The sequence below is a fragment of the Clinocottus analis genome, unplaced genomic scaffold (assembly GCF_023055335.1).
Source record: "Clinocottus analis isolate CAN_PGR_092001 unplaced genomic scaffold, fCliAna1.0.p SCAF_13, whole genome shotgun sequence".
NCBI classification, from domain to species: domain Eukaryota; kingdom Metazoa; phylum Chordata; class Actinopteri; order Perciformes; family Cottidae; genus Clinocottus; species Clinocottus analis.
The window spans coordinates 147,033-174,645 of NW_027175854.1; the positions used below are offsets into that span (position 1 = coordinate 147,033).

A 27,613-nucleotide genomic window follows, 5' to 3' on the forward strand; every position below is an offset into this window, starting at 1 on the left:
TCTCTCTCTCTCTCTCTAAATGGTACATCCAGCATCTTGCAGCACAATGGTTGCAAGGTGGTGAGCTGAAGGCGAGTGATTCAGCATCAGCGAAACTCTGCTTTTTTTTCCTTCCTTTCCTCATCGTCTTTTCTGTGAGTCTTTTTTTTTATTCCCTCCTCGCCATCTGCCGTGAACGCGCATGAAGTCGTCCGCGATGATCACCGCAATGTTTCTCGTCGGGATGTTTTGAGAGGATAAAACGCGCTGCCACCGGACTGGATCGTCATCAGCTGGCACGGAATGGTAAGGCCGCGCGGCTCGCGTGATGTGGATGCTCTGCAGCCCGGAGGGCGGAGTGATGGCTATTGATCCGATGGGAAGGTTAATGAAGTCCACTAGCGACGCCTCGCTGGGCAACTAAAACTAAACAACAAAAAAATCACATCTTGACACATTCTCCACGGCGGGTGTTTTATAACAAGTACTTTGCGGGTATTTCATGATGGCGCGAGTCTTGATCTCCATGCTGCACAAAAAGGCTTAAATAGCACGGAGCGTAACTCATTACATAAAGGCTGATGTCCAGGATGCTTCTCTTTGTTGTTTAACATTTCCGTGAGACATCTCTGCAGTCTGACTGTCTCATGGGCGAATTCACGCTGGTGAGAGGAACATTATGCATTTTTGATTAGAAATGCAGGGGTGGTGCAAACGGATGATGCTCTTCAAAACACAGCGTCCATGAGCCTCTCACACTGGAGGCCTGCATGCAGAGTGTGTCTCTCCTCCCCCTCACATGTCAGCTGCGCACCTTGTGCATTATGCAGACCGCAGACTTCAGCGGGGATGTGGCACCAGCAGCCTCACGCACGAGAGCGAGCAAAGCACACACAGTCTCAATGCAGGCGAGCCATTGATTCATGCCTGTGTTTGTTTGTGGTTTAATGGAGGGAAGTGGTTCCTGGAGGCTTTGTCTTACAAACTGAACTCGTCATGCAGAGGGACGGGATGTTATTCACCCTCGACAGTGAACGAGATGCACCAGAGGAGGACATGTCTCTCCATGCAGTTGTCTTCCTTCATGCAGCCTCCGTGAGCGCAGAGAGGCGTCAGGAACTCAAACAACAGCCTTCTGTTATTTAGCTTTTATTTTCAAATTTCACATTCTTCCACGTTCTTGTGTTTGGCGCCTGCCCCACGGGCGCCGACTAATTACTGGAGTTTTGCCGTGCGTCAGTGAGTCAGTGAAGGTTTTTTTTTTTTTTAAAGGAGTCACAACAAACTCTCCAGGTCTACAGGATGGAAAAGAGGGAGATTGTTTTAGCGCCGTGACCTTGGCTGCTGAATAATTCAGGAGCAGGCTTCATGCCTGAGAGTGCTGCAGGGAACAGCTGAACAATTAAACAAAGCTGCTTCTTCTCTTGTTGTGTGTTCCTGCAGCGGCTGATGGGAGGCAAATAACTGACACACAGGCTGAATGTACTTCATCCTCATCAGCAGCTGCTGGCAAACCATGTGCTTAATTGCTGGAGTAGCCTCAGCCCATGACTCCATCTTTATCGGAGGTGTAGACTGCAGGTCTACACAACGTGATAGTCACTGGTATTGATTTGGAGCTGGGCTGCTTGTTTATGCGATGGAACATCCTGAATGGAAACAGCCAACAGCACAGTAATGTCATCTTGCAACAGATGACGCTTGCACTTTAATTCCATTTGGTTTTGCAGACTTAGCATCGGTATGCTAATCCTTTGTTACGCAACTAAACACGCAACGCACGAAGAGGAGATAATGGTGCATGAACCATGAGGATGAACGATTGTTTCCATTATCAATGACTGTGCCCATTGTTTCCCTGATTAGTTGATCATTTGTTTGGTTTGTTCGTGTCATCTTTTAGTGGAAATGTCCAACAGATTTGATTTTTCTTTCAGAAAGAATCCAAAACTCAAACATGAACAGTTTTATAACTGTGTTGAACAGACAAAGCAGCAAATCCTCACGATGAGGACGCTGACGTTCACTTCAAACACTTTAACATGTAATTGATTCATCTTTGGATGATCAACTTATTGTTTCAGCTCTAAAGTGAATAGTTTTGTATGAGAACACGATCGGTAATCCACGTATTGAACATGTGTAGAACATGTGTGTTAGCTTGAGGTCGGTAAACACATGAGAAATGAATGGCCTGCAGGATTTGCATGAACTCTGGTCTCCTGGCGCTAAACCTTCATATAACTTGACAAACCATTGAAATATAATACCACCAAAGTATCCAGAAGAGAGGAGCATCAGCACGCAATGAAGAAAGACCCATAATGCAACACAACCAGTTCAGGACAGCAGGAGGTTCACGGGCTGGACGTGAGACGTTCAGGACTTTCTTTTCAATTCAAATAACAATTCTTGCTGAGCAGCGATTACTGAAACGTCCTTTGGAGCCGTTCAGCGCTCATGATCACATGGGAGGTCACAGCTTCATCTCAGGAGGATGGATTACTGAGCAGCACAGCTGCAACTTATCATCACCCGATGACCCGGCTCCCGCTGTGTTCCTGAGGTCCTGATCGTCCCTCCGTGTGGTCACAGTCTGAACAACCAGGAAACAGAGAAGTGAGACAATTTGCTCCAGAAGGAGACGGTCTGAGTTAAATAAATGTGTGTTACCGTGAGGAGGAATGTCGTCTTTATGATCTTCAGTGTGTGTGTGTGTGTGTGTTAGAGAGTCTCTCCATCTCTGATGTAACATCAAGAGGTTGAACAAAAGAAACAGTCCGTTAGAGTTAGAGGTCTTCAGGCAATTCAGCTTTATTTACCTCACCTGGAGCCCATAAAATGTGCTTTTTAATGCTTTTATGATCATAACTGTTGATTATTACGACCTGCAAAAGACAAATAATGTTTGTAACACATTTAGATTTGAACAGCCTCGGTGTGGGAAACTGTTCCTCGTGCTCCAGTCTTGTTCTTATCAATACAAGCAGATGCTCGCTGCTGGTGGAGTCCTGCAGGCTGCAGCATCGCTCACCAGCAGAGAGACAAACACACAGAGGTGTTCCTGCAGAGAGAGATGCTCAGTTATATCATAGGATTTTGATCTGACAGAGTATGCACTTTTGGTATTTACTTTTCCTGAAAGCTAAGCGCGAGACTTTCAGCCCGTGTTAGATTCAGTCCCCTCGCAGCACATCATGTAACATGTGAAGAGACTTCAGAGTGACTCAAAGACAAAGCTGAAAACCTGCCGTTAGCGGCTAATGCTAAAGGCGAAATGTAGGAATCCAGTTAGTCTTTTGGACCTGATGTCTTTGAGGAGCGACCTGCACTGTGATCCAGTGCGAGCTGCGTGGACGCTGTTGAATGGAGCTTTGCAGCAGTGATCGACTGTAACCATGGCATCAGCATAGCTCTGCCGTCAAACACGACATGTCCATCGTGTGTGTCATGGATGAAGCTCCATACAGGCTGTTTCACAGGAAGCACCGTGGTTTCAGTCTCTCGCTCCGGTGAGAACAGCCGTAACGATGAATGTTCCTGCGCTGCAGCGCTGGACATGCTGCATCAGCAGTTTTTCAGCTAACACGTCTGTTGTTTACCTCGAGTTGAGACAGAGGATGTGAGCGAGACGACAGAGCTCGGCCAGAGAGAGGACCAGCGTATCTCATCTGTAAAGAAAGGAATCGATCCGACGCCGGCGAACGTCCAGCGCCGGCTCGGCCTGCAGGGAGCCGGCCGAGCCGGCGCTGTCTGGTTTTTCCCGGCTGTATCTGCAGTTGGAAGTGTTTCTGTTCCAATCCCATGAGCCCCATGTGAGGCCGGACTGCGCTCGGGCTGCACAGCGAAGGAGAAGGCCGCATGCTGCAGGAGAGGCTGCTGAACCGAGCTCTCACAATGAAGAGAGGAGGGGGGGGGGAGGGAGGGGGGAGAGGAGGGGAGAAGAGGAAGAGGAGGGGAGGGGAAGGAGAGAGGAGGGGGAGAGGAGGAGAGGGGAGGGGAGGAAGAGGAGGAGAGGGGAGCGGAGGGGAGCGAGGCCGGGGAGCCCGGGAAGCAGGGAAGGAGGGAGGGAGGGAAGCAGGGAGGGATCGAGGGAGGGAGCCCGAGAAACAGGGAGGGAGCGAGCGAGGGAGGGAGCGAGGGAAGCAGGGAGGGAGCGAGGAAAGCAGGGAGGGAGCGAGCGAGGGATGGAGCGAGGGACAAAAGAGAGGCAGGAAAAAGGGAGAACCCCATGGCTCTCAGCAGAGTTGAGGATGGAGGACGTTGTCACAAGATGTGAATATAAGTCCGGGCGCAGGACGGAGGGAAGACGAGTGGCGAGAGGAGAGGGAACGAGGGAACAAAGATGGATGCGACAGGACACAACAACACCGCTGTGACCGACACGTTGTGTTTCCAGTAGCTCTCTGCTGCTCATGAAGACACAACACATGGTCTTTAAATCCCAGGACACGTCTTCCTGTACGACACTGAGCCAGGATGGACGTCTCCCTGTGTTGTGTACTTAGTGTGTACTGTGTCTGTACATGTACTATTCATATGGAACTCTTTCTCGTCAGACACCGTTCCGTGGAGAGCCGTCTCCAGCCGTTATTGGCATGATGTCCTCTGGTTGTCCTCCAACAAGTAATGAAATGAACTCGTGTCACACGGGAAATATCTCATAACCTGTCCGTCAGTACGAGCGTCGAGGTTTTTAACTTCTCCAAGAAAAGCTCCGAAAGAAAATGATGAGGGAAGATGAGCTGAGAAAGCTCATGTCAGATGTGATCAATAGATCATAATAAGTGTTAGTCTTAAAGTTTGCAACAACGCATTTAACATATTAGTGCATTTGTGTCTGATGTCATCGTGTCTGCTGCTGTTTTCTTGGAGTAAAAGTCTTTATAAGGTCTGTTGCTTCTGATGAGGATGAAACCGTTGTGAATATAGAAAGTCGTGAGCTGGGCGATAAATCAAGATGAAGCTCATTTCATCTCGATTACGACTAGTAATACAAAGTAAATATAGTTGACATAAAATATTCACGTGAAGTCTTTTTGTATCCTGATTTTTCTCCTTCTTTCGCATCGGCTTACCTTTGATATGTTTTCATTTTAAACAACGATATTGTTTAAGAGTTTCATTACAATATCATTCTGGTGAAAGGCGATACACACATCATCATAACTGCTGATGTGTGATGTAATATTTCCAATCCAGGGATGCAGAGAGGAAGACTTTTCAGTTTCTTCACCAACAAACATGTTTTTACATTTCATTCAACACAGAAAGTTAATAGTTGTAACTATTAATGTTCATCTGCAGCTACAACAGACCTTTAATAAACGGCTTGAATTGGGCCCGACTGGAAAGCAGCCAACGTCATGTTATTAGTCACACTCGTGTTTGACAAGATAAACTTGCCTCGTGTTTGATGATAAGTTCTCCTTCAGCCTCTGCTGCTACGCTGCGTTCATGCTGATGACAGAAACCGTTCATATCGGCCTCAGACGCAGAGATATTGGGGAATTTCCACACTAATGATATTTCCCACTCGGCGTCAGGAAGCACACAATAGTCCACAAACCCTGCGGTGACATGCTGGTTCATGAAATAAACTGAATCCCAGATTGACAATAATAGAATCAATTCAGCTCAGTCGAGAGGAGATTGGAGCTATTTAGCGACACAACAGAAGCAGCTGATTCAAACTATTCACCTGCTGCTAACAGACATTTGGGGAGCTGTTGCATTGCATCACAACACTTTGACTACATTGGATGACATCGCCACGTTTTCTAACAGCAGTGGCTCTCTATGCTGGTCCTCCAGCCGTCCAATCAGAGGCTGAGATGCTCCTCGGTTGCCAGGCGCGCGCAGTAAACTGAGAACAGAGAACCAAACGCTGCTGCGATGAAGAGCTGCTGTGATGAAGAGCTGCTGCTGCTGCGATGAAGAGCTGCTGCTGCGATGAAGAGCTGCTGCTGTGATGAAGAGCTGCTGCTGTGATGAAGAGCTGCTGCTGCTGCTGCTGCGATGAAGAGCTGCTGCGATGAAGAGCTGCTGCTGCTGCTGCTGCGATGAAGAGCTGCTGCTGCACGGCGGGTCTGTGCAGTGATCAGCGGTCTGCCCGAGGCGTCGCTGTGCCCTTAAGATTGGATGTAACAGAATGCATCCAAATACCAGAGGACCTGCAGAGTACACACACACACACACACACACACACACACACACACACACACACACACACACACACACTTGACAGTTCAGCAGCAGGGCCGTGCAGCGCTGCACATTAATGATCTGCTGCATCAGTAACGTGCATCAGACGTTGAAGATAATTAAAAAAACTCCTCTCGTCTTTTCCTGTTTTCATTCTGAGTCGTGTTTTCTCTCATCAGGGGTCGGTAGGAGAAGTAGAACTGAAGACCGGTGCACTTTTGAAACACGTGACCTGTAAGCGTGTTTTGATTTCCCGTTAATGTGCGTCTTCACCCGCAGACACACTTCACTCAGCCTCTGACTGAAATGTGCTTAAAAACACAACACACATGCACATACCTTGTATGTTTAGGTTGTTTTTGTTTTGAATGTGGTTAATGATAATCCTTTTTGAATATGTGTTCATCTCTCTTGTAGCCTCTCAGTCACTTGTTCTGATGAGTATTGTAGTCAGAGTGAAACATGGGATATTTAGATATTTGAGGAATGAGCGTTAGCTGCAAGCGGCAACGATGAAGATCATAGCAGATGTGGAAGATATCACTGAGTTTATGGACTCTCAGCCCATTTACTCCACATACTTGGTTGAGTTAGCTCACGATGCCTCACTGTTCTGCAGTGAGGCATCGTGAAAGAAAGAGAAAATCTCCTCAGTTCTTGGGCGTTAGTGTCTGAACGTAGCGCTCAGCCTGATATCACCTTCAGGGAAGATCTAAAATGGTGCATTACAATATTTACTGCTGGATGACACACATTTAGGCCACGTGAGAGGTTTATTATGTTATGTACACGCCGCGTAGCCGTAGCTAGCAGGCGGCGGGGCGTATTCAGTGTTGACCACTTGGATTAATAGCAAATATTGTGCTGGTGGCGGCCGAGATGTTTGTCATGTCAAACACACGGCTGTGAAATTACAACAGTGGACGGAGGGACTGTACCTGAAAGACATATCTATAAGCCGCCTTCCCTCATAACTGAACCCTTCTGTATTATTCATCCCTTGTGTCTCCTGCTCGTGTTTTTATTCTCTTCTTTTTCTCCTTTATTCTCATTTCAGTCGGTGTCTGATCGTTCTCGTTCTTCAAGGTGTTTCTCTTCAGAGTGCTCAACATACAGCTCTCACCCTCGCTGTCCGCCCGATGGCAAACATCACTCAATGTGCTTTGACTCTGCACAAGTAGAAAGTAAAAGCTCTGGCTAAATAGGCCAAACCAGAAATCTGACGCCTTTATGTCCCACATCTCTTTTTTAATGCTGCCCTGCTCCGTCTGGATTTAGCAGACAGTAAAGCCGTGACATGATGAGCGGACTGGTGGAGCTGAGTGACACATCTGTGTCCAGAAGGCCCTAAATTCACCTCCTGAGAGCAACAATGCGAAGCCGCATCCTTTCATGTTTGTCTCTGTTTCATGACCACATGACCAGCGAGGCTCAGCCAGTCATGAACATCACATATCAATTCATATGCTCGTCGGCCCGCTGGAGGCTTCATGACCTGTGAAACCCTCGAAGCGGAGTCACCGCGGGTGGAAGCTGCAGGATACGCCGCCGCCGCCGCCTCATGCGGGCGCCGCTGTCGTGCAGAGCTCCCTCGCCGCTTTATTCCCGCCTTGCAATCTTTCGCAACCGACAAAAAAGCTCCACAAAAATGTGAAAATCGACATTTAAACCAAATTGAGCCATCAGTCTGCTCCCAGCGTCGCGAAGCCTTACGACACGACTTCATACAAACGCAATGCCTGATGGGAGAATCTCCCTAAACGGCTTCTGGATAGCAGTGTTACATGTAACCCCGTGAAACTGCATGTGGATACAACGTCAAGGAGGAAGACGACTCTTATGTTTGTATCCTAAACGCGAAGCTACAGCCTGCAGCTGGTTAGCTTAGCTTAGCATTACGCATGATTGGTATGCAGAGTGATGACTTGAGGCTATGATATCAGGCGTATTGCAGATAAACGGAGCCAGGAAGTCATCAACAAACATTGCCAGATTGTTTTTCACCCCTCAAGGTCTTTTGTCACGTCACACCAGCGTCTCCAAAACACAAAGACATCAGGGTCAAGGTAGCCATGCTGCATCGATTATATTGCTCTACTCTCGTGGAGTGGGCCGTGGCGCCATTTTGTTTTTCTCACTTTTATTGAGAATGATGAAGACAGAGGGAATGTAACCCCACACCAGGAAGTACAGGAACCTGAACAGCTGTTCCATCTTGTTGATACTGGCTCTCCTCTGGTTGTGTGTTGCAGGTATTTATGAGCAGACATTTCCTATATAACTGCAGCCAACCCATCCTGGATGTGAAGATAGCCTTTTGTCAGGTGTGTGTTCCTTACAGGTAAACGAAGGTACTGTACCCATTCACTTCCATTTCCCCTTCATTGACCTGTGTGTTGTGGTGTTGTTGTGTTTCTCTGTGTCAAAGGGAGATAATTCAAGAACTTGATTCAAATATTAAGATAAAATACGATAAAATAATCCTTTATTAGTCCGTCAGTGGTGAAAGTTACAAGACAACAGCAGCAAAGGAGTAAAGTGCACATAAGAGACGTAGTAAAAAATGAGAAAAACAAGTCATACGTCTGTTAGCTTAACGCGTGTTAGCTTGATGTGTCTGTTAGCTTGACGTGTGTTAGCTTGACGTGTGATAGCTTGATGTGTGATAGCTTGATGTGTGTTAGCTTGATGTGTGATAGCTTGATGTGTGTTAGCTTGACGCGTGATAGCTTGACGTGTGTTAGCTTGACGCGTGTTAGCTTGACGTGTGTTAGCTTGACGTGTGTTAGCTTGACGTGTGTTAGCTTGACGCGTGATAGCTTGACGTGTGTTAGCTTGACGTGTGTTAGCTTGACGTGTGTTAGCTTGACGCGTGATAGCTTGACGCGTGTTAGCTTGACGCGTGTTAGCTTGACGTGTGTTAGCTTGACGTGTGTTAGCTTGACGCGTGATAGCTTGACGTGTGTTAGCTTGACGTCTGTTAGCTTGACGTCTGTTAGCTTGATGTGTGATAGCCTGCTACATCTGGACTGCACTTTGTCGTAATAATCGGATCACATCTTTGACTTGCCAGCCACGATGAATTTAAACATGTATTATTTTTTTGTGTGGAGAGATTTCAACCTCGCGGCTCTCAGCGACGCGGCTTTGTGTGGCGCGTGAGCTGTGTTGTAATTACTCCGGCTGTAATTAGCTGGTATTTTTGTTGTTGTTGTTGTTGTTGTTGTTGTGGCACCGCTTGTTCGACTGCTCTGCCCAAGTAATTACAGCCTGATTATTACTGTGTGCGCGTTCATAAAATAAATAGTGTAAAATAGTGTAATTTGTCCAGTGAATTAAAGACATGAACGGCAGAGTTGACATTTCTGCCTGGAAACAGAGTAAACTCAACTGTCCTGTATGTCCTGTCCTGTTTTTGCTACCGCTCCAGTTCTACCTGTTATCCCCTGACACACACTTTGCTACTGCTTTTTATTCTGATGTTTAATAACATAAAATGTACAAATGTACCTTTCACTGTACACTGATTGATGTTTTTTCTACTTGCCAGGTAAGTAAGTTAAAGGTCTTCCTCCGGCGTCTCTAACATAATGTCTCTGTTGCTTTTGCTTCATGCAGGGTTTTGGAAAACAAGTGGATGTGTCATATATCGCCAAACATTACAACATGAGTAAAAGCAAAGTGGACAACCAGTTCTACAGCGTGGAAGTGGGAGACTCCACTTTCACGGTTTTAAAACGTTACCAGAATTTAAAGCCCATCGGCTCTGGAGCTCAGGGAATCGTCTGGTGAGTGCGTCTCTTTTTACATCGTATCACGCTCTTTCATCTGTTTTCTTATGTCATATTTAATGTGTGAGTGTCTCAGGCAGCTGGTAGTGGTTTCACTAATTGTCTTGTAGTTTATTGCTGTGGGAGATTATTCAGGGAGGAGAAGGCCTGCAGATTTCTTTTCCCACCGTTGTCTTAGTGAAGGGCTGCAAAAGGTAATTTTAGAAAGCGTGATGAAGTTTCCATGATTGACTTGGCGGTGGTGGAAGTCTTGCTTCCAGTTCTCCTGAGCAGCTGATGCCTCCATGACGCCTGACATTCATGACGTCTGCCAGCGAGCAGCCAGGTGACTCATCTGAGAAGAAATGTTGTGACGTGCAAAGTGAAAGAGTGAAGAAAGAATCAATCGACGCAAAGTGTGAAGTTAGAAATGTGCAAACAGGGAGAAGGCAAATAAATCATAATAATGATGCTTTTCTGATGAAGAAGACCAGGAATATTTTAAAATGTGATCAGACACAAACACATATTCTAAACTGTGTCAACGACTTCACTCACTGATCACGTGGTTTAAAAAAACAACTTTTTAGGGTTCAGCTTTAGGCATAAAGTAATAAATGTGCTTGTATCTCCAAAAGTAATTCAGGACAATGACATCAATCTAGTGATCGATCAAAATAATCTTTTTCATGTCGCGTGGAAATTAGAAGGCAAGAGGGGTTAATAATAAATAAGACAACAAGAAAATGAAAGTAAAAACTAATTATCACAACCACTATATTTAATGGAGGAATCAGGAGGAGCTTCTGGCGTGATTGATTCATAAATGTGGAGTGCAGATTTGCTTTTGATATTTTGGGTTCATGGGCTCGTGTGCTGAGCTGATGCATTACTGCACCCGCTGGTGTGGAAAATGGACGTGTGCAGCGCAAAGGCTGCGGCAGGAAGGCCGCTCACGTGAATCCTCAGACGGGTTGCAGGGAGCGTCTGAGTTGCCATTCACCTCACGGCCGTCCTGTCGGCCGGCGCTGCCAAGGCTCCTCTCACAGGGAGGCGTCTCACGGCCTTCACAAAGCACCAAACAGACTGTAACCCATATTCATGTTGATGCAGCGTCACTGTGGGGACGGAGCCGCCTCTGAACCGTCCCGGGATGAGTCCAGTTGACATGTTTTGCGTTCCTCTTGCAGTGTTTAGAGAATCGCTGGCTCTCAACACTCAAACCCCCCTCGCCCTCCAGTCGCCCTCTTCCATTGTCCTTCCTGTGCTTCCCATGCCCTCGGCTCTTCTCTCCTCCCGCTGTAGCTGCTAATGCTGGGATTGTGCCCATTTGAGGGATATTGTAAAGATGGATGGCAGCGAGACAAATCTAATTGAACCTGCTCTGCTGTGTGCCGCTCGGATGGGCCGTGGATCTGTCACCTGCAGTCACCTGCAGTCACCTGCTGTCACCTGCTGTCACCTGCTGTCACCTGGTGATGGTCGTACCACGATCAAACCCCAAAGGCTGATGTACTATTCAACTGATTATAAAGTACACACTGTAGTAATAGTCTCATTTTCAATGTCAAGCGGCACATCGACGTCGCGCCGTGACGAGCATTGATGTCGGCAGCGTCAGGGTGACATAATGGGATCATCTAATGATTAGAGCGATGTGCTCACTGTGCATTATTATCAGCGTAATCCCCAACTGGACGACGTCATTTAATCTAACATCTGTCTGGTTTTGCACAGACAGTTGAATTCTGTTCTATCTTCAGTTTTTTTATTTTTATATTTTAACAAGAAACATTTACTAAAGAGTACAAACTGGGATGATACCATTACAAAACCCTCCAGGCGAAAACAACTAAAACACATTATTTAAAAGAATATGAAACGATGCGCATGGCCCCTTCATCTGGATGCTGCTCTGCTTTTCAGAGGAAACAAACAAATCTACACAAAGAGCAACTCACTAAGCTGCAATGACTTGTAAAATAGGTTAAGCCACGATCTAGATAAAATAAACCAGCAACTGATGACGAACACTTTCCCTCTTCCTCACTGCATTACACTGCGTCCTGTTGTTCACAAGACACAGCAACATCATCAGGTGTAAGCACGTCAATGAACATTTCATACTCATGATCATAAATGGGAGCGTTCAGTGTTCAGGCCTCTGGACGTGGAGTTAAAGGAACAGTTCAACATTCTGTCTTAGTGAAAGTTAAAGAGATGAAAGTGGTTAATATAAAGCCACTGCCATTTAAAGAGAGGCTAAAGTTAGCTTTACCTTTCAGTCTGTGAGGAATCTGTTGTCACTTTTAAAGGCAGAGCCAGAAGACATGCGCTCACAACAGCTTGTGTTGAAATCACAACACACCAGCAGCTTCCCCTGAAGAGTACCAGAGAGTACAGCGAGTGTGTATTCTGCTGTTCTCACGCAGTCAGACACTGAGGACACGATGAAGACTGAACTCCTGCATCGCTCTGCCGACGCTGCCGCCTGCAGACATCAGCAGCCTGTGCACATCTCTGCCTCCTGACTCGCTCGCCATGAGCTTCCAGAAGCGTCTGAGGAGGGATGAAGGCTTTCAGCAGTTTAGCTGCTCATGACATCATCTTTCACTCAGCCAAAAAAAAAAGTGATGACGGGCTCAAATCCCTCTTGGATCAATGCTTTTATGGAGGCTCCAGTGTTTCAATGGTCACTCCCTCCCCGGCCGCGGTCTCCAGAGACGTGATGAACCTCAGTCGCATCCCACCCGGTCGTCCACAAACCCACACAGCGGGTCACATGACCAGGCTGCAGACAGCAGGGAAACTCAATCTGTTGCATCTTTTATGGAGGATTCATCAGAAAGGCTGAGAAACGCAGCTCTGCTTTTCATAGGAAACAAACATAAATCTTCACAAAAATGGCAAAATCCCAAAAGACCTCAGAGGTTGTGTTTGTGTTCAGTCAGCAGAGAACTCACTTTGCTGTAAAGTCTAATGTGAGTTAAATAAAGCAGGAATGTATAGCGAGCTCCTACTCACTGCATTACACTAGAGAGAGAGAGAGAGAGAGAGAGAGAGAGAGAGAGAGAGGGAGAGAGGGAGAGAGGGAGAGAGAGAGAGAGAGAGAGAGAGAGAGAGAGAGAGAGAGAGAGAGAGACTGTATTGATCTTAAAACAGAACCATCAACAGTGTGTGTTACATTATGAATCAAATGGGAGGGGTCAGTATTAATCGTAGCATCTGGACGTGGAGTTAAAGGAACAGTTCAACGTTCTTGGAAGTTTGTTTTCTTGCTGAAAGCTCGACGAGGAGATCAACGCCGCCTTCATGTCTGCGCGTGAGCAGGAAGCTACCGCCCGGAGCCGCTATCTTAGCTTAGCACAAGGACTGAAAACAGAGCTAAACAGCTAGCCTGGTGGTGTCTAAATGTAAATATATCTGCCTCCAAGCTATATGACCCACTGAAGTATACAAATTGCATTAGTGGTTTTATGAAACAATGACTACTGATGTTACTCTGTTGTCTTAGCATTAAATATGAAGCCGCTGGCGCTAAGTGTAGCAGCGAGCAGCTGCCTCTGTGAGATGTCTGTGAATATTTATGCTTTTCTTTAATCGCTGAAAGAAATGCAGATGCCATTTTCCTCTCAGCCGCCACCTTAAGTTTCTTTACTGCTAGAGGAAAAAACAAGTTTTCCAGATAAAGATAAAGAGTTTAAACCATCCGTCACATATGTGCATGTCTTTGTTTTCTTGAAGATGATAACATCAGCATCTTGTGAAGTGATTCATCCAGCCATAACTAATAAAGGAAAACGTCTTCCCTCCTCCAGCGCTGGCTATGACGCCGTCCTGGACAGGAACGTGGCCATCAAGAAGCTGAGCAGACCCTTCCAGAACCAGACCCATGCCAAGAGGGCGTACCGGGAGCTGGTGCTCATGAAGTGTGTCAATCACAAAAATGTGAGTGATTCATCTGAGGGGGGGAGCAGGAATAATGGAAATGTCATTGTGAGACAGGAGCGCTGTTTCATCCCCAAGCCCGTGTCTATTTTTGATTTTCAATAAATCTCTTTTGCGACGTCGTGACTGAAGTCGATGCCTCCAGAAAACGTACCGAAGAGGCAGCAGAGCGACACAGAGAGCACTTCCAGGCCCGGATGTAACGTCACATGTGTGCCACATGTTTGACCTCTTTTCGTCCCTCTTCTTCCTCTTCTTCCTCTCCTTCTCGTTCATCCTGCTCTCTTGTTCCCTGCGGCCTCGTGCGCAGCAGCCATCTTCACCAGAACATTGACGTTTCCTGTATTTTTACTGTCGCTCTGGTGTGTTGATCCTCTCCTCCTGCTCTGCTCTCTTCCAGATTATCAGTTTATTAAACGTCTTCACACAACAGAAATCATTAGAGGACTTCCAGGATGTGTGAGTATTGTGTGTCTTTGCATGATTACATTTCTGTGAAAAATATTGAATTAGCTCATGTTAGCTCACAAAACAGGGCTACTAGTTTTCATTTGAATGATATTAAATGACTGATTTAACGATGTGTTGTGTGCGTGTGACTCCTTCACACCTGCAAACCTGTCGGCAGGTTTCCTGTTCGCTAACTCAGTGAAGCTGTCTGAGCATTTTCTACAATGAAAATATCTTGAGTCACACCAACAACAAACAAAGTTACACGATGTCTCATTGTAGCACAGCATGAGCGCTGGGTGATTATTGCGCTACCTGCTGGCATAAAAGAGTATTTCACTACTAGCCCAGCCTCTTTAGTCCAGGCTCAGACGATCAACAATGACACCATATTTGCAGCAACTAAATAATATTGTTTTGGACCGATTCAGTGAAACCTGCCTCTCTCACGGCACCGTGGTGGAAAATCACTCGCTCGCTCGATGGTGAATGAGTAAAAGCGTGTGAGCGTTCATGAGTACGTCTCCAAACTCTCAGGTACCTCGTGATGGAGCTGATGGATGCCAACCTGTGCCAGGTGATCCAGATGGAGCTGGACCACGAGAGGATGTCCTACCTGCTCTACCAGATGCTGTGTGGCATCAAACATCTGCACTCGGCCGGCATCATCCACCGGGTAGGAAAGCAACAACCGCAGCGTGTCGTGAGCAGCTGCTGGACATACGTTGGGTCGTGTGCTATGGAGTGACAGTAATGTGTAGATAGAAATAAAGAAGTATAAAGCCGAGTGCTACCAAACCATCGCATCCTGTTCGACTATTCAAAACTAGTATTCAGGCAGTCGTGATTAAAGTGTAATGAACGCAAGCAGGTCCTTTTGTTTTCACCCAGAAGCAACGTTCATGCTACGTGGCTAACAGATAAGATGCCAGAAATCATTGAGAAAAGAGGTTTGTGAGCAAAATATAAGATACGATAATCCTTTAAGTGGGGAAATTACAGGATTACAGCAGCACTGCTCACAAGTAAATAAGATTAAAGAAATCCAGTAATGTAAATAGACAATAGAACGGTAACACAATTAAACATTATCCGTAAAAAGAATATTAAATATACAGACGGAATAACAAAATAAAAGATGAACAGTTTTTTCAGGCCAGTCTCTCTGCATCTCCAGGACCTCAAACCAAGCAACATCGTGGTGAAGTCCGACTGCACCCTGAAGATCCTGGACTTCGGCCTGGCCAGGACCGCAGGCACCAGCTTCATGATGACGCCCTACGTGGTGACGCGGTACTACAGAGCGCCAGAGGTCATCCTGGGCATGGGCTACAAAGAGAACGGTGAGGACGCAGCGCGTTGAGCTCGGCACCGAGCCAATGCAGACTGACTGAAGTACGACAGCGCTGCAGTGACTCTGCTGTTCTCTCCCAGGAAGTCTCATGTTCACTCATTTAAAACTGTCTCCCTGTCGTCTACAACTTGTGATGTCGTGGTGTTACAAAGTCATTTTAAGTGGTGAATTACCTGACAGCAGCAGCATTAGCATTAGCATTAACGATGAGCAAAAGCATCTCTTAATGATCCCAATTGGAACAACAGCTGTGAAACTAACAGACACATCCGGCGTCTCTGCGAATGAGCTGCAGTGAAGTGAGGAGTCGGCGGCATGAGTCACCGGCGAGGAGCCTCCAGAACGTCAGACGTGTGATTGGACGCCAGCCTTAAGCTCTGACTCATGAGCCGCGTTCCTCCCACGGAGGAGCCGAGTCTCTCGGGGCGTTTGAGTTTCCTGCCGCTCGTTGTTCCTCTGCTGCTCTTCTGCTGGCTGTCGTTGGCGTGTGTCCTCTCTAATGAATCCTCCGCTAATGAGCGTTTCTTCTCCCAGAAAGCTGCATGTGTCTCACACTAACCGTTGCCTTTCCTCTCTTCTTTCTGCTCCCCGCTTTCTTTCCCGTCACCTCTGTGCACGCAGTGGATTTATGGTCGGTGGGGTGCATTATGGGAGAAATGGTGCGCCACAAAATCCTCTTCCCCGGGCGGGACTGTATCCTTGTTATCGGACGGTGACGCTTTGCGTCTGTTCACTGGCTCTGTGTCTGCTGTTACATCATGCAGAGTTCATTTAAAAGAAATCAATCGTTCTTTTTGTTTTGAACACGAGCGGCCATGTTGGGTTTCACGTGTCGGCCTCAAGATGGATTTCTGCCTCTGGAAACACTCTGAGAGTCAAGTGCTCAGAGTGTTTAATGTAATAGTTAATGTAATAGTAGCTCCATTATTCCTGTAAAGAATGTAAATGTTTCCTTCATACAGGAATACTTTGGTGGAGTTACATTCAGCTTTAGTTTCTTAGTTGTTCATTTCTCAGCTACATGTTGGGTTCCTGGCCTGATGTTCTCTGTGTGTCACTGAGGTGAACTAAACCACGCTCACATCTGTCTGCATAACAAATGTCCTCTTTCAACACTGTTTTAATCCACCTGCAGTAACACCATGACACTCACCAGTGTGCGCTGCTGTTCTCAAGCGAGTGTGTGTGAATGTAGAGCAGCGGTCCTCAAACACTTTGAGGAAGCAAAATGTTCTGCCCGGCGCCCATGAGCATCGAAGGTGACGCATCTCGTGCCATCTGGGTTCCCACACGCGTGAGTTATGAAGCATTCAGTGAATGAATAATGAAGAATTCATGTGTTCATCACATCTCACTCCTGTGTAGCAGCGTCATTGAACTCACAAAGCTGAAGCGTGAAAGGCCTAAAGCGTTGCCAGCTGCCACGACGGGAAGTAAATATAAGTATGAAGATGATGCAAAGCTGGAATCTTTTTTATTTTCCCATTCATGGGATCTGTTGACAGAACACCAGTTCTTTAAAGTTCTGAATGGACCGTGAGTTGTTGGGATGAGCCGTGTGTCTGCAGCTGCTTTGCCTCATGCTGCGGTCTCTCCATCCCTGAACACAGTGCTTGAAAGATTAACGCTCTGGAGAGGAGAAACCAAAGCTCTGCACTCCCTCCTTTCTCATCATGCTCACCTCTGTTAATCTTCTGCTCATAGATCAGTTTCTTGACCGCTACTCTTCTCAATGTAATCACAGACCTGAAGTACTGAGCCGGCTGTTTTTGCTTTTTTATTTTATTTTGTGGCGAGTCTCAGCGAAATGAAAGAACGAGGCTCTCCTGCTGCAGCTTTGTGGTGTGTGTTCAGAGTGGAATAGAGTTAGTGAGGAACGAGACGGCTTCAAATCAAATGTCAGACATTTGATGTGAGCGCTCAGCAGGTAGAAGAGAAAAGACAGAACGATGGCGCTGACTGTTTTCCTCCACTCGACCCGCTGAGGGGATTCAACCAGAGGAGGAATGGAAGAATAAAACGTGTGAACGGGTCATAAAGGAAGTGAGTCATGTGACATATTGGGACCCGATCCTTCCCCTTAGCATTTAATAAATGAGGGATACAAGATGAGAACTTGCATTTGTATGTGTAAGTCATTTAGGAGCTAGAAGAGTGGATTATAATGTGAGTGTGTGTGTGTGTGTGTGTGTGTGTTTGACCCCAGTGGACATGTGGTCAGTCGGCTGCATCTTTGGAGAGGTGATCAGAGGAACAGTGCTGTTTCCTGGGACGGACCGTATCCTTCTGACCTCTCGACCTCTCGACCTCCTGGAGGCCTGTATCCCAGAAACACCGCGCCGCTGCTTCCAGAGGCCGAGTGGCGTTCAGGTGCATCACGGTGATTCAACACCCGAATAACTCCAACGCCGCTGACACAACTTGCTAAAGAGCCGTGGAAAAGAACCTCAGATGAGAACAGAACCTGCATCTGTGAGGAGGACGGAGACAGAAACAGAGACAAGGAGGAAGTGGACGCGTTCCAGCAAAGTAACGGAGATCTCTGGCAGCGCCACGGCCTCCTCTGTGAGAACACAAGGAGGGGGAGGAGGAGGAGGAGGAAGAGGATGAAGAGGGGGAGGGTGAGGGGAGGGAGAGGAGAGGGAGAGGAGGAGGAGGGGTGTTTGCAGTGTGTGGATGAAGGAGAGAGGAAGCGTTCGTTGCTAACAAAAGAGGGGGAAGCACAAGCGGACACACACACAACCTGCACCACACAAACACACAACCACACAAACACAACCACAAACACACAACCACACTAACACAACCACACAACCACACTAACACAACATCATTGTGAACCTGCGTGCGTTCTCACCAGGAGGTTTGTTGGTCTGTTCTCCACACAGGAAGTGCTTCATCTATCTTCAGCAGACGCTAAATGAACGTGTTGCGTGGAACCAGAGATCACTGGACATCTGTTCGGTTCCCATGTTTTGCGTTGTTGTTTGTGTCTTCGCTGCCGCTGACGTGCGTCACAGAGCTCGTTCTTTATGTATTCATAGAAATGTGACTTCTTTCTTTTTGGTCCACGCCTCCATTACCTGAATCCAAGCGTTTCTGAATGAATGAAAAGCCGGCGTGTTTGCGTGTTTACGACCCGGTGATGCCTGCGTGGCCCTGAGGCGTCGGGGAGCGTCTGTTTCCTTAACCCCGACCCTGCAGACATCGACCAGTGGAACAAGGTGATCGAGCAGCTGGGCACGCCGCTGCCCGAGTTCATGAAGAAGCTCCAGCCCACGGTGAGGAACTACGTCGAGAACCGGCCAAAGTACGCCGGCCTCACCTTCCCCAAGCTCTTCCCCGACTGCCTCTTCCCCGCCGACTCCGAGCACAACAAACTCAAAGGTGAGAACTTGATTATTAGATGAAAGTGACTTCACGTGGTTTGACTCACGTGGAGCTCTGCAGCGTCTCACAACATGGATGAAAGCTTTGTTATTTACAGAAGTAGGACATTTGTAACATGTTCATAAGAATAACTATTGTGATAACTCATCTTCTTCACTTCTGTTCATCAGGTCAACATGTTGAAATATATCAAATATACCAAATACCTGCAAAAGGAATTCTTCTCATCAGCTGTATGAGTGCAATATATATATATATTTTGGGAATTAAACTTTTTACATAAAAGAAACTCATTTCCCATGATGCCTTTGGGCCTCCACATTAAACAAATCCACTCTGTGGATTCAATCTATTCTCATGCAGAGGATTAACCAAGACGTCATTACTCCTTCGGTCTCAGTTGAGAAGAGACTCTTCTCCTCTCTGCTGCTCCACTTTCCTCCCTCAGCAGAAAGTAGAATTCCTTCCACTGAGATATTGAAAAATATGCTTTTTGTCCTCTGTTGCTGCTTCAACATCAAAGCTCCTGTCTGAGAGAGAGAGAGAGAGAGAGAGAGAGAGAGAGAGAGAGAGAGAGAGAGAGAGAGAGAGAGAGAGAGAGAGAGAGAGAGAGAGAGAGAGAGAGAGAGACACAGAGAGACAGAGAGAGACATAGCGCTGCTGCTCTGTATGTTGTGTAGCAGAGAGACATCCTTTGGTTCCTCTGAGCTGTGAGGAGGAGGAGACGGTCCTCAGGACAGAAAGAGGAGGAGACGTATGGAAGAAGTAAAGATGGAGGCAGAGCCAGAGAGTCGCGTTGCTAACGCACCTTGTTTGTTTTCCACCTGCTCGGTGAGGAGGAGTCCTAGCAGCAGCATTAGCAGCAACATTAGCAGCATTAGCATTAGCAGCAGCAGCAGCATTAGCAGCAGCAGCATGAACAGTAGCAGCAGCAGCAAAAGGCTCGAGTGGCGTTCAAGAAAGCGCTGCGTCCTGCGTACTGACGCCCTCATGAAACCACATGGAGAGACGCAGGGGGATCAGGGTATTTCTTGGATTATCTCCCTGTCACAAGCATCAGAGCATTTTGCATTCCTTAGAAATAAAGCATATGTATATGCGACACACACATCTTGAGTTTCAGTGATTCCCATCACACGCTCTCTGAGCTTTGCACTAAATACTCTGTCCCAAAGCTCTGGCTGTGGGTAACGTCTGGGTTTATTCGCTAACCCCCATGAGATTGAGGATTTGTGAGATTCTGCTTTTCTTTGACAAGCTGCAGTTGTTTATTATTCTCTTTAATCCCTGACATTTCTCTCTCTCTTCTCTCTCTCTTCCTCCCTTTCTGCCACTTTCCTTTTGGCATATTGTTATTAGCATCGAGGAATAGTGTCTTGCCTCGGTATTAAAACCCCATGTTGTTGTTTCTTCTTCCACAGCGAGCCAGGCCCGAGACCTGCTGTCCAAGATGCTGATCATCGACCCCTCTAAGCGGATATCGGTGGACGACGCCCTGCAGCACCCCTACATCAACGTGTGGTACGACCCGGCTGAGGTGGAGGCGGTAAGCGGCCTTTGGAGGGAATATTGATTCCCATCCTCTCCTCTGATTGGTCAGCGGCCGATTTGTGTTGGCGAAGAAAAAAAAGATGATTATGACTCATTTTGTTTGTGTTATTATTTTTTAATCAAAAGCAATTACAACAAGTTACGACTCTTGTTGAGCTTCAAGTCGCAGTGTTCACTGCTTTACAGCTGCTTTACAGCAGTGAACACATGCTTTACAGCAGTGAACACATACTTTACAGCAGTGAACACATACTTTACAGCTGCTTTACAGCAGTGAACACATACTTTACAGCAGTGAACACTGCTTTACAGCTGCTTTACAGCAGTGAACAGCAGCTGTAGTTCATGAGGATCTTTTTAGAGCAGCGTGCACGTGTAGAAGTTGTTTAGCTGTGGATGTTTTTAAGTGATGATGATGTTGAGAGAGTTGTGTTGCTTGTACGATGCTGCTGACACGTCTTCTGCTTTGTTCTCTTCCTCCAACGTCGTCTCATGCGGATGAAGGCCAGAGATCTCATCCAAATATCCATGGTAAGTAACAACCGCCCGACATCTGAGGAGACAATCAAATGGGACTTTTTGTTCATCAAGACGGAAGAGAGAATATTAAAGAAGACATATTTGGTCCAACTCCATTATTCATGATGTTAGTTTAGAGAATAGATTACAAACTGCATTTTACTTTAATAGCTCTTTACGGGGGAAAGCTCTTGCTTTAGCTGACATGTGACCGTGTCAGAGAGGTTCATGGGTGGCTAATAAACACACAACCCTCTGGGGGAGGACATCGGCACTTTATCTGGACAACCAGATGTCCTCTCATCGCCCGGTAGTCAGGAGCTCAATGCAGATTCCTCTGTAGTATTTTGATAAATGCAACAAGCAATGATTTGGTCTTTATGTAGATCAGCATTTCATGTGATGACGGCGATACAAAGCACAGCTGTTTATTTCCTTCACCGTCACCATGTGACTGCTTCAAACCCGACATGTCAGTACATTTTGGTTTGTTACGTTATTGGTACCTGAAGGTAGACGCCAGTAAAAACAGAAGTAAAACCATTAACGCAGACAACAGACACACAAGATGAAAGTAGAGCTCCAGATCAGTGCTGTCATCATGATGATAATAATGTGTTCAGCCGTGTGATGGCTGCAGGAACAAAGCAGGAAGTCTTTCTTGGTCAAAAACAATTTTCATTCCCATCTTTGAATTTATTTGCCGAAATTCCTCTTTGCTCAATGTGATGCTTCATTATGTAAACTTGTGTTTGCATGGATATTCCACCTGGAGATGACAGCCATATCATTATTAGTCAAACTGTACTGAGAAGTTTGCTCGTTCCCGTTTAGCCTCCACCTCAGATCTACGACAAGCAGCTGGATGAAAGAGAACACTCCATTGATGAATGGAAAGGTGAGACTGACTCGTTTAATCCATCAACAGATGCTGTTTTTAAAACCCTTCACACATTTTCATAACTTCCTCTCCTCTCCTTTGCTCCACCACAGAACTAATTTACAAAGAGGTGATGAACTTTGAGGAGAGAACGAAGAATGGCGTGGTGAAGGGACAGCCTTCACCTTCAGGTACTCTCAGTGCATAACCCTAATCGCTCTGTAAGTGAATTTAATATAACCTCACTGGAGTCACTCGTAAATAGAGAAACCCATCCTGTTGTCGCCATGTGTCTCCGTCGTCTGCATCTCCCGTTTCAAAGTTAAACGTCGTTCAGTGTTTGTGTGTATTTGTTAAACAGCTAATCAGTAAATGCAAAGATTTCCTCTCGATGTATTTGAATGCAGATGCTGTGTGCACCTTAATGAGTGTGTGTGTACATGTGTGAAATGCCTTGATTTAAGATTTGGGTCCTGTGGGGTTCCATCACAGGACAGTTCAGTCCTCAGCTGACATGTCATGCTGTTGTCTCTGGAGCTCAATGCCTGCTGTTCTCCTCGTTTGCCACATGGGGGCGCTGTGGAGTCATGCTAGCACATGGACCAGGACGCCCAGACAAAAGCTTTTTGTTGGGTTAAAACTGCAGGAATTCTCTATTAAAAACTGAAACACCTGCTCCATTTGGAGGTTCTGAAAGCAAACTGATGCAAACTCCTGCAGAGACGCGAGCATCTGCTGAGCAGGAGAGGCAACGACACCACGACGCCAAACTGTGGCATCAACGTCTGTAGTGAGCTGTCATCAGGCTGCGTGCGCTTATATGATCCATCATAGTATGAACACGTTCACTATCCTGGACTACAAAGATGAAACAAGCCATCCGATGAGATTGAGAACGCTTAGTGATAATCTCCCATCACAGGCTTGAGCGAGTGTTAACCTTCACTAATCTTATGCTCAAATCATCTTAATGATTAAGATTGTAAGTCATGCTGCACCCACATGGTGACCTTTACCAGCTGGTTCTGGTGTGTTTCATGTGAACCTCCTAGTGCAGTGGCAGCTGGAGTTAATGGCCGCCATTAGTCCTGCTTTGTTCTGTTTTATTTTGGGTCGGCTCAAGTGCCCACCGGCCTCCATTAAGCAATTACCTCCCACAGGGAACCGACACACACAGCAGATTCACACACTGCACAATGTCCTGTGTGGAAAGAGAGCGTCTGTTTTAACAACCGGCTTCACACCGTGTGTTCTCATCCTGTGCAAGCTTTATTTATTTAGCATTCTTGCATATTTTAAGAGTTCTTTAATGAAGTCGCAAAACCTTTTCATCAATCTGAGGACATGAGGTTGTATTTAAATGGAGACCCGGCCACAGCAGACTCCTTCAGTGATGCCTTAACCATCTGTACAGCATCAAAATAAAAGCATGACTCATGCCAGTATTAGATCAAATCCTCACAATGGTTGATGCTAACTCAAGTAGCCGCTTGCTAGCACGTAAAACAAGCGCTCCCCTTGTGGATTGTTGAAGCGCTGCAGCCTGTTTGACGACGTTTCCTGTGAAATCCATTGGACCCAAACCCTACTTCCCTGTTTCATGACGCTCTGTGACTGTGACGTGTCCCACAGGTGTCCTCCATGTTGTGCACCTTTCAGCCTCATTGACTCAGCTTCACTCACAACTCATCTCTGGTCGTAGTATTTTTCTGCCGCCGTCTTTGCCGGGACTCTTTTACGTTGTAACCCCTTTGCTGCCGTTGATTCCCTTAGCACAGGTGCAGCCGTGAACAGCAGCGAGAGCCTCCCTCCCTCCTCCTCCATCAACGACATCTCCTCCATGTCCACCGACCAGACCCTGGCCTCAGACACCGACAGCAGCCTGGAGACCTCTGCAGGACCCCTGGGGTGTTGCAGGTGACTAGCCGCCTGCCTGCGCAACCCCATGTTCTTCCGAAGGTGAAGAACCCCACCCAAATGACCGACTGAAAACACACACACACAAACACAAAAAAAGAGTAAAGATCAAAATGAATATATCAAGAACAAAAACAACGAGTCATGGAAACACAGAATGGGAGGTGATGACATCTAAAGCCTGTGCATCTGTCATTCAAAAACAGCAGTGGTATTTAAACTGAAGTAAATGAGATATATGTTAATGATCCTCTAGTTGCTTTGCTTATATTACCCCACATATCTTGTATCTGGCATCCAAACAAAGCGACCAAGTGCTTGGACTATAACGCGCATACTGGCTGGCTGCTGGTCTTTCTTACGAAACATTTATGCTCCAATCATCGTGGCGAGGTGGGCGGCCATTTTGCTCATCCCTATACTGTACAATACGCCCCCCCTCCCCCTTTCAGACCCCCATGTATTGACACTGCTGTGTTTTAACCTCTGGGCTCTGTCTTCGCCCTCATACACGAACCCCGATGTAAGGTTGCCTGATTGGTGTGTTTTTATGTGGTTATTCTGCAGGGATGTGTAGTCGCTCTCACCCGGAGCGGCGCTTCCTGCGCTACTTGTAAATAACGGGATTCTGTACAGCTGAACACAGAGCGGGACTGACGGCCAGTACACTGGAAGACTTCTTTTTCTGACTAGCGCACCTTCCCACTCACCGCTTTCCACCTCAGTTGCCCCCCCGCCGCCTATTGCTGTAGTCCTGCATGATTAGAGCTAACTCGATGCTAATCTCACTGTATGCTAAAATGAGTCTGTGTGCAGACTTTTGTTTATATAGGATGTAAACTAACTCAACTCCAGACACGAGGGGGGGTCTGGTCACAGGATAGGACGAGTGACTGTATGGGTGTGTGTGTGTGGGAGTGTGTATGTGTGGGAGTGTGTGTGTGTGTGTGTTAACCAGAGGCAAGCCATCGAGACATTAGTAAATGTCAGGGCTGAGTTTGGGACTTAAAGGGTCAGTACACTCTGAAATAAATTATTTTGATTGTGCTCAGACTTCGTGAAATTCGCCTTAAGAGGTTTGAAGAAGTCTGATTTGTGCGTAACGTCCCTTTTATTTCTCCTGGCAGTGTGTGATCGGTCCCTCCAGCGCCCACTGCATGTCATTGTGTCCCATTAACCCCTCACGGGCACAGGTGGTTTGGTCTGTTTCGCTGTGGCGTCTTATTTATTTGATCGTCTGCAACACGGAGGCGTTTAGGAACGACACAGCGGGAAGTTTGAAGGCGGGTCGATGAGCGTTAACCTCGTAGCAACGAATCATTTTGTTCTCAAGGAAGCTCATAAACATCCGTCCACGACACGCTGCACAAACACAAAACAGTTTCTGTGTCAATAACACTGGATCGAGGCCACCCAACACTTATGTTGACTGCATCTTTTCTCAGCTAAAGATTTATTTATTGAACTATTTATTTTCATAGATGGAACATTTGGCAAGTGCCTTTTGGAACGAAGCATCGCAAGTGCAGAAATTAAATTATTTGGCGTATTTTTTTCCTATGCTTCTTCTTTTTCTGCCTTAAGACTATCCGAATCCCCCGAGCCACTAGTGTGTGTGGAAACATACAAACACACACACCGTGTGGCCAGATGTTTGGCGCTCTAACTTTCGGTTAAAAACCAGCGGCGGTGACTTTTTGTGGTGGGAAATCCAATCGCTCTCTTCAGATTGTAAGGCTAAAGACATACCTATGCTAGTTTCTACACAGCATGAAAGGGTGTCGGCCATTTTGCGTATTGATTTAATCTAATCCCCCATAAAATAATGTCATTAGATTTGGGACGAGAGCACACAGACACTCCCCGTCCTGTCGGTCACATCCAACCGTTGATATTTCACCCTGAGACGAGACCATCTGCTGTCCACCCCATCCAACACATCCCACATGTCCACTGCGCACAACAACCGTTCCAGCTACAGTTGTGTGTCTGTAATAGATTGCATTTGGGTGTTTCTACAGATATTAAAGCGTCTCTTTTCTTTTCACGCTTTAGATGCAACGCACTCATTCTAGAAGTAGGTGATCCACAGTATAAGTTGTTTCCTCGTGCGTGTGTTATGTTAAATAGTTCACATTATCTTGGTCTCCACTGCCATGTTCCATGTTCTCACGCAGGCTTGTGTGGGTTTTATGGTCAAAGAACCATCAACAGATGCTGGGTTATGAAATAACATTTTTAACAATTCTTCAGTCGGATGTAAAACTCTCCAGAAACTGTGAGCCGTGTTTGATTTTTGGAGGCGTTTCTCCGCTTTATGCATATTTTTGGATCGTAGATTAGCTTTCCCGTCCCCACTTGACAATCAGGTAACTGACAACATACAAAGATTTCACATTGTCCATGAAACAACATCTGTGTTTGTTTCCAGCATCTCAAAACACTATTCACCTTACTTTCTCTTTCCCGCGTATGGAAACTGCATGACTCAAACGCTCGCTATTTAAGAATATGATCCAACGCCAGCCCTCATCCTGCGAGGTGTGATAGCAGCACTGTTTGGTTGTCATTTGGTTCAGATGCTACAGCACACTGTGCTTTGCTTTCTGCATGGAGTCTACCTGAAGCACCCCGTCGCTGTCTGATGCGACGTCTCAGAATGAAATACACACCTTCTACTAGCTTCTACTAGCTTCTACTAGCTTCTACTAGCTACCTTGTTAACACTCTTCCTGCCTGTGGCTCGTGTGCAGTGAACCTCACACTGACCTACAGTAGCTTAGCAGAGCTAAAGGGTAACTGAGGGTGGCGTCTTCAGAATAAGCTACGGCTAGCTTGTGCGGCTAGCGCGTGCGACTAGCTCGTGCGACTAGCTCGTGCGACTAGCTCGTGCGGATAGCTCGTGGGGCAAGCTCGTGGGGCTAGCTCGTGGGACTAGCTCGTGGGGCTAGCTCGTGGGGCTAGCTCGTGCGGCTAGCTCTGTTCAGGGTCTGGGCAATCGTTCAAAATACAGGGTGCAACTTTGCAAATTTCTTTGTGTTTTTAAACTGGTTCAGATGAATCTCTCACAAAAGGGGGTCAAAGTGTTTTGAGTCGACTCCCAACACCACAGATGTTTCTACAGGGCATTCATATCCATCCCAACTCCATTCTTCTTTTTGAGGAATTCTTTCCTTTTTATTTCTCTCTGAATGTGATCTTTTTTTATATCAGACATCCCTCCAGACAATTCTGTTGTAATCAGAAGGTGCTTTTGATCCCGTCCTGACGCGCCTGAAGCAGAGATGAGTGTAACGGCCGGCGCGTCAGCACTGAATGTAGAAATGAATTGTTTCTCTCGCGGCGCCGCTGCTCTGCTTCGTCACCAGCGTGTGTGTCCGTGTGATTTCAAAGTCACCAGCGTTCAGCACACAAGCGTGTTGTCGGGTTGGGTTGGAAGATGTGACCTGGACGGTTCACGTTCTCACATGTTTCTCTCCAGACGAGATGTTGTGCGCTCGCGCATAAGAATGTGGATGGCGAGCCGGTACGCGTGTTTGGAAGCAGCTCGTGTGCGTGTTCACGTTCGGTCACGTGAACCTTAGAAGTTAGAAACATGTCGACGACTGATCCTGTTACGTTGCATCTCGAGCGAGTCAAAGCGATCTCTTG

At 46.7% G+C, this 27,613-nt stretch overlaps 1 protein-coding gene across 6 annotated transcripts; it reads left to right on the top strand.

Annotated features, from left to right (window-relative positions):
* Nucleotides 1-26,847, top strand: mapk10 (mitogen-activated protein kinase 10). Of its 6 annotated transcripts, none has more exons than XM_068573675.1 (14): nt 1-285; nt 8,436-8,534; nt 9,802-9,971; nt 13,772-13,901; nt 14,302-14,360; nt 14,889-15,027; nt 15,529-15,694; nt 16,327-16,398; nt 18,910-19,092; nt 20,517-20,641; nt 21,151-21,177; nt 22,000-22,063; nt 22,159-22,236; nt 23,824-26,847. In XM_068573675.1, the coding sequence occupies exons 3-14, from the start codon at nt 9,850-9,852 to the stop codon at nt 23,964-23,966; spliced, it is 1,308 nt and encodes a 435-aa protein (XP_068429776.1). In that variant the 5' UTR covers nt 1-285; nt 8,436-8,534; nt 9,802-9,849; the 3' UTR covers nt 23,967-26,847. The 6 variants fall into 6 exon arrangements, with proteins under 6 accessions (XP_068429776.1, XP_068429777.1, XP_068429775.1 ...); XM_068573676.1 differs by having other exon boundaries at nt 8,436-8,524; XM_068573674.1 differs by having other exon boundaries at nt 8,436-8,507.
* The last annotated feature ends 766 nt before the right edge of the window (nt 26,848-27,613 follow it).